Source organism: Sinocyclocheilus grahami, unplaced genomic scaffold, assembly GCF_001515645.1.
Source record: "Sinocyclocheilus grahami isolate Dianchi unplaced genomic scaffold, SAMN03320097.WGS_v1.1 scaffold2411.1, whole genome shotgun sequence".
NCBI lineage: Eukaryota > Metazoa > Chordata > Actinopteri > Cypriniformes > Cyprinidae > Sinocyclocheilus > Sinocyclocheilus grahami.
In genome coordinates this window covers 44796-51979 of record NW_015507590.1, presented here as the reverse complement: position 1 = coordinate 51979, position 7184 = coordinate 44796, and the positions used below count along the sequence as shown (strand labels likewise).

The 7184-nt window shown below is 38.2% G+C and overlaps 2 protein-coding genes across 2 annotated transcripts; one reads left to right on the top strand and one right to left on the bottom strand.

Moving 5' to 3' along the window:
• Positions 1-743: 743 nt before the first annotated feature.
• On the bottom strand, positions 744-5108 carry LOC107574959 (chymotrypsin-like protease CTRL-1). The gene is made up of 5 exons (XM_016261374.1): positions 4896-5108; positions 1717-1776; positions 1213-1397; positions 986-1112; positions 744-905 (listed from the first exon to the last, which is right to left on the bottom strand). Exons 1-5 carry the CDS (start codon positions 5106-5108, stop codon positions 744-746), a joined length of 747 nt encoding a protein of 248 aa, XP_016116860.1.
• A 527-nt stretch (positions 5109-5635) lies between these two features.
• LOC107574958 (chymotrypsin-like protease CTRL-1) lies at positions 5636-6936 on the top strand (the record flags this gene model as incomplete). The annotated part of the gene is made up of 4 exons (XM_016261373.1): positions 5636-5705; positions 5816-5906; positions 6473-6648; positions 6759-6936. Coding segments are annotated over 4 exons (465 nt in total), but the record flags the coding sequence as incomplete, so codon positions are not given.
• Between the last annotated feature and the right edge of the window lie 248 nt (positions 6937-7184).

Here is a 7184-nt window from a genome sequence, read left to right as displayed (position 1 = left end):
TACCCAAAACAAATTTTACCTCATGTTTAACCACTACAGAGACACCAGAGCCAGCGGCAAATGTTAGAAGAACTAACCGAGGATAAGCTCCTTTCATCAGGATACATGAGCACTGAGCGCCCGATGATCGCCTGGAGCCTGAAGCACATTTTCAAATAGGCGCTATATTTATAAATAACCGCAGATTTGAGTTTTAAACAACTACATTCTCAACTGAAATACTTTTAGAACGGCATTTCATGACACAATAACAGTACTATTTTGAAATGCATTCTGGGATACCTGGCTGCCTCAAGTTCACACAAGTCACCTCTGGATGCATCCTTGATGAAAGGGGCAGAGCTTTGCCTGCATTGTTGTCTGTCATTTTTTGCTGTGAATGTGGAAGTCAGTTTTTTTAATGACAAATTAAAATAATATTTTCCTTTAATTTTTTTAAAGTAAATTAAATATATATTTGCTGCATTACTATGTTGATAAAGGCAACTTCTCATTACATTTTTAATTATTCAGATCATTCATTTCACCCTTCAATACACTTATTTTTTTTGTATTTAGCTTTTATTAAAATATTTGTACAGCTGGAACAAGAAAACAGTAACATGAAGTAACATCCAGATCACAGGAACCACAGACTGACTCAAGCTCAGAAAAAACACCACCAGCAGAGTAAACTGTATTACATATTAATAAATAAAATGTACTTTTGTCTCCTCTGGAGGGTAAATACTCAGACTGCTGCACTAGTTGGAAGCGATAGCCGTGTCGATCCAGGAGCGCAGTTGGGAGATGCGGGCATAGACGGCAGGGAAACGGGTGTCACAAGAGCTTCTTCCCCAGGACACAGAGCCCACCAGAGTCCAGACCCCTGAATGCTCACACACCAGAGGACCACCAGAATCACCCTGTGGAAAACACACATTTGAGATTAAACAGCAGCAACACTGATACGGTAATGTGTTTGTCTTGATCTGTCTTCATATACCTGGCAAGATGATGATCCAGATCCTCCAGCACAGATCATGGCATCAGTGATAATGCTCTTACCCCAGATCTGCCTGCACACAGCAGGACTTGTGATGGGGATGCGTGTTTCCTGCAGGATCATAGGGCTCGATAAAAGAGAGAGAGAGAGAGAGAAAGCTGTTCAGTCATGCGACTAAGTAACACACAACAGTAATTCCTGCAGTTCATATTTGTTTTAGAGGTGACGTACTTGTGGTGGCAGTTTGGCCCCAGCCAGTGGTGAAGCAGCGGGTTCCAGGCAGGATGCTGATGGTTGATGGAGCCAGACATACAGGAGAGATACGGGGAGTGAATGTGACAGGAGATGACAGTTTCAGCAGAGCAATGTCATTGTTGATAGTCGTGATGCTGTAGAGTGGTTGGGTGATGACCTGCATATACAGAAAATATGGATGAACAGTTACTAGTGACAGTAAACTTTATAAAATATCATCTAAGATACAAGCATTCTTCATTTCAGTTGTCATTTTAACCCTTTCATGCTTTTTTAAAAAAGTTTATAATATGATGTTTTCTGTCCTATGCTGAATTTTCAGTGCATGAATGAACAAAAAAATATTTTGGCATCTTTTAGAAGTAATATGGATGACCTCAGTGATTCAATTTTGATTAAAGAATGATATTCAGTACTTGTATTGTTTATAAAAACACTATTTGTTATTCATGTCTGAAATCATTAAACATTGTTACCTTGGAAACTAGTTTGACCTGGAAGGGTTCAACATTGGAGCCACGATCATGTTCTCCCAAAAAAAAGAGATTAAAGGGGTCATATGTTGTTGCTAAAAAGAAGATTATTTTGTGTATTTGGTGTAATGAAATGTTTTTATGTGGTTTAAGGTTAAAAAAAACATTATTTTCCACATACTGTACCTTATTGTTTCTCCTCTATGCCCCACCTTTCTGAAACGCATCGATTTTTACAAAGCTCATCGGTCTGAAAAGCGAGGTGTGCTCTGATTGGCCAGCTATCCAGTGCGTTCTGATTGACCGACTACCTTAAGCGTGTGACGGAAATGTTACGCCCCTTACCATATTGTGATGCCCTGTCCGGCCGGAGCAATGAGACAAAAACATTAAAACCCATTATAAAAGTTTTTATTTTAGGACATAATTACAGATTATAATGACTTATACTGTCTTTTTACGCATTGCGTTGTATCGCGCCACGTAAACATAAAACCATGTCTGCATTTGTGATTGGAGAAATGACAAACAACAAGTGCTACTCTACACTGCTCAAAACTCACGTTTGAATAATCAGTGGCAAATTCTTTAAATATAAAAAACGTACTTACAGTCTGTGAGTCAGAACAGCCGGCATTGTAGTCTACTCTACCAGGATCAGGAAACAATCCTCCAAAAAATGCGCTGCACACATCTGAATAATTGGGTTGAAGTGTTCTGGAACAGTGTTGTAAATACAACTTAACCACTGATTTCTAGTCGTGTCCTCTTTTGGAAGGCCAAACAAAGTAGTTTCGCTTTCACAACGAAACACACGGCGGGCTAGAGTGAGCAGCGGCCGGCAGCCTAGAGTGAGCGGAGGCCGGCTTGAGTGAGCGGCGGCGGGCGGACTTGAGAACGGCACGGCCGGCAGATTCGACGAAGGAGCGTCCGGCAGGCTTGAGGCAACCACGTAACGACCCCGGGCTGGACTCCGCTTCGTCCATGGTGAAAGCCGATCTGGCAATCCACAGCGCGAAGTTGATTATATCTCTTTTTGAGACTTTAGTCTTTGCAACTTTACAGATCTTCTTTATGCACCAAGAGCTTGTAACACTCCAAAGAGAAAGGAAAAACTGAAATCGCATCATATGACCCCTTTAAGATAAAGTGAATTGGGCAGCTGTTTCAAAGGTATAAGCATTGAAAACATGAAATGTACAAATATGTAGTTGATAATTTTCAGCATCTGGGACATGATGGAGGCCCATCCCATCAGCTCTAACGAACTCATAGCTGAGGAATGTTTGTATTCTGCATTCTGCATTCTTTGACCTCGAGAAGGTGTTTGTGGCTTCTGTCTATTTCCTTGAGAAGAATCATACTTTCACTTATGTCGTTGTTTGTTATGAAATGTTTTCGATGGAAAAAATGTTTGTTGTTGATGTTGTGACATTTAATTAATTCAAGTCAGTGATGCTGAACAGGAAGAGAGTGAAATTGTCAGTTATGAAAGCTGCACTGAAGCTAACAAAGAGATGGCATCAAGTCAACCATTTTCTCTCAACATATTTATTTATCTATATTTTATTGTAACTGCACTCCTCAGCAACGTTACATGAATTTCTAGTAATGTTTTCTAGAAAACACTATAGTACAGTAAACTCTTAAGCTATCAAGTTTTACTTATTCATTTTCTACTAATACAAAATTAAAATAAAACACTGTTTAGTAATTTGCTTATTGTAATTGTTTGTTTAGGAACAGAATTAATGTTGGAAAGTTGCTGTTGTTTTCTACAGTTGCAGTTAAAAATAATGCATGAGTGAATTCACAGCTGAATTAAAAGCTGCCTATTTAGACTTTATTATAAAATTAAAAAGAAAAAAAGAAAAATTATATCATATATACATAAATCTGTGTACAATAAAAAAGCATCGGGATATGTTTGTACACAATACTGGGAAGTGTTGTTTAAATGTTTTACAAGAACAACAAAATACAAGTGAAGTAGGCTTTACATTATCAACTTGTGAAAACCCCTTCTTCCTCATTTCTTTCAATCAAACTTCTGAACACAATTCTTTCTCCTAAAGGAAACTGCTTTCAAAACATTGTTATATTTACCACGTTTATCTTAGTTCTGCAAACCACCAAAAACCAGCAAGATAATCCAGCTCATCTAGCTCTAAACAATGTGGTTTGATCAGATTTGGATACAGTTTGATTTCTCACCAAGATGACTAAACACAGTAACCTGAACTTTTGAAACTTGATTTTTATGTAATTGGGTAGTAGATGTTTAATGGATGCTAGTGTAGTCTGCTCCTGGACAGTTTGTGTTCTTGAATTCAATAGTTTGTCTGGTCAGTAGCCTGTTATTGTCTCAGACTGGGCAGGAATGTAGCTTTAAAGATCTGCCTCTGTGAAATGACCTCATGCATCTTATGCAATCCAGCTGAGCCACGTGTGTTTAAATGTTTAGCTATGATGAGGAAGATACATTTTTGTGGGTTTGAGGATGAACATTTTTTTGGTAAACATTGTTCTGCTAAGACATGAATCTCAAGTAAGAGACATGATTAAAATCAGTTTCCTTTAAAAGAAAGAATCACATTTAGAAGTTTGATTGAAAAAAAAAAAAATGAAGCAATTTGAAGTGCTTCACTTGTTCTATTTTGTTGTTCTTGAGAAACCCTATGAAAAGATTTCCCAATATTGTGTCCAAACGTATCCCAATGCTTTATATTGTACACATACTTTAAAATGTTAAACCTCATTAAATCAAAATAAAGTCTAAACAGCTAGCGTTGAATTCATTCACTCATGCATTATTTTTAACTGCAACTGTAAAAAAGTAACTTTCCAAAATCAATTATATTAAAAAATAAATAAATAAATTACAAGCAAATGAATAAACAATGCATTATTTTAATTTTGCATTAATACAAAAATAAATAAGAAAAACTTTATAGCTTAATAGAGTTTACTGTAATATAGTGCTTTCTAGAAAATAATGCCAGAAATGCATGTGACGTTGCTGAGGAGTGCAGTTAAAGTAAAATACAGCTAAAATAATATGTTGAGAGAAAATGGTTGCCTTGATGCCATCTCTTTTCAGTGGCTATGATAAGATGTCCTATAAGAACTACTTTGCTTGTTTGATCTAAACTGCTGTTATAAACTGATATTAGAACTTTTACTTTCACTTTAGTGCATTTCTCATAACTGACACTTTCAATCTCTTCCTGTTCAGCATCAACAAAAATGTTTCCCATCGAAAAAGTATGATGCTTCTCAAGGAAATAGACAGAAGCCATAAACACAAGAATGGAGAATTCATCCTCTTTGCACGTAAGAGACCAGCTCTGGACAATGAAGATGCAGTTGTCTCCAGTGATAACAGATCTAAACATTCCTCAGCTATGAGATCATTGGAGCTGATGGGATGGACCTCTATCACATCTCAGATTTTTCAGCTGCTGTAAATTATATAAAAGCAAGAGAGATGACCTACAGATACATCAGTGAGATACAGTCCATCACACATCATGACCTTCACCATCTTCTCCATCACCTGCTTTGCTCTGGTGGCCTCTGCTCTGAGTAAGTGTCTTCTTTAGAAGTTTGCAAGAATAATGATGGGCAAATATAGAAAATGGAAAACCTGCCTTAAGAGCTTCCTGTCTCATTCTTGTCTCAAGAACAATGTGTTACATTCTGTAATAACAGGTTGTGGAGTGCCTGCGATTAAGCCACAGACGATCGGCAGCAGGATTGTGAACGGACAAAATGCCATCTCTGGTTCTTGACCCTGGCAGGTTTCTCTCCAGGTAGCTGTGAATTGTCATTTTCTACTGTTTTTCAAACTCATATTTGTCTACTTTGCTTAAAGAGTACATTTTATGTTTTCAATGCTTTTTCCTTTGAAACAGCTGCCTAGTGGTTTCCACTTCTGTGGAGGATCCCTGATCAACCAGAACTGGGTTCTCACTGCTGTCCACTGCTGTCGTGTAAGAGTCTTCAATCTGACAAACATCACATACAATAGTGGTTAATGGATGCTCTGTCAGCTTTCTATTGGTCATTTATATGTTCATTTTATCTTTATCTCTCTTTTTAGGGTCGGCTATCATAGAGGCTGTCATTCTTGGAGAACATGATCGTGGCTCCAATGTTGAACCCATCCAGGTCAAACTAGTTTCCAAGGTAACATTATTTAATGATTTCAGAGAGGAATAACAAAATAAGATAGTGTTTTCTGTTAAAATGACAACAGAAATGAAGAATGTTTGTATCTTAGATGATCTTTTATAAAGTCAGTAACAGTTACACTAGTAACAGCAGCATGACTATCAACAATGACATTGCTCTGCTGAAACTGTCGTCTCCAGTCACACTGACTCCCCGTATCTCTCCTGTATGTCTGGCTCCATCAACCATCAACATTCTGCCTGGAACCTGCTGCTTCACCACTGGCTGCGGTAGGACTGCCACCACAAGTAAGTCATCTGTAAAACAAAGATGAACTACAAGAAATACTATTGGATATTAGTTGCTCACATGACTCTGAACAACCTGTCTGTTGTTTTTTTCTCGCTCTCTTTTTTAGCAAGCCCTCTGATCCTACAGCAAACAGGCATCCCCATCACGAGTCCTGCTGTGTGCAGGCAGATCTTGGGTCAGAACAGTATCACTGATGCCATGATCTGTGCTTCCTACACCCTTACACGTAACTAACGTTACGTTCATAATCCTGTGAAACTTTTTTGACTGTTGACATTAGTAACGTGTACAGCAGCACGACTATCAACAATGACATTGCTCTGCTGAAACTGTCGTCTCCAGTCACACTGACTCCCCGTATCTCTCCTGTATGTCTGGCTCCATCAACCATCAACATTCTGCCTGGAACCTGCTGCTTCACCACTGGCTGCGGTAGGACTGCCACCACAAGTAAGTCATCTGTAAAACAAAGATGAACTACAAGAAATACTATTGGATATTAGTTGCTCACATGACTCTGAACAACCTGTCTGTTGTTTTTTTCTCGCTCTCTTTTTTAGCAAGCCCTCTGATCCTACAGCAAACAGGCATCCCCATCACGAGTCCTGCTGTGTGCAGGCAGATCTTGGGTCAGAACAGTATCACTGATGCCATGATCTGTGCTTCCTACACCCTTACACGTAACTAACGTTACGTTCATAATCCTGTGAAACTTTTTTGACTGTTGACATTAGTAACGTGTTTTAATGTCGGTAATAATTTCACCACCACCAACAACGCATCTGACTTAATATTCTAGTTTCCATGACTTAAACTGTATTATATAAAAACTACGAGGCAATAGGTGTATGGTTTAAATATGGATTCATTGAATAACACTTAAAATACATAATGTAATACAAAATAAACAATTTACATTATTACAAATGCCTGCAAAGGACACCAAAGGCCTGATAATTGCTGTTGTTTCACTTACAGGACGATCA

What these genes read in the sequence shown, in the direction of transcription:
- LOC107574959 (XM_016261374.1), bottom strand. Translation starts at nt 5,108, where the DNA reads ATGTTTAGATCTGTTATCACTGGAGACAACTGCATCTTCATTGTCCAG. An exon ending in CAAACTGCCACCACAAGTAC is followed by an intron (nt 1,113 to 1,212) that starts GTCACCTCTAAA and finishes TCTTTTATCGAG; the next exon opens with CCCTATGATCCTGCAGGAAA. An exon ending in CTGGATCATCATCTTGCCAG is followed by an intron (nt 906 to 985) that starts GTATATGAAGAC and finishes TGTTTTCCACAG; the next exon opens with GGTGATTCTGGTGGTCCTCT.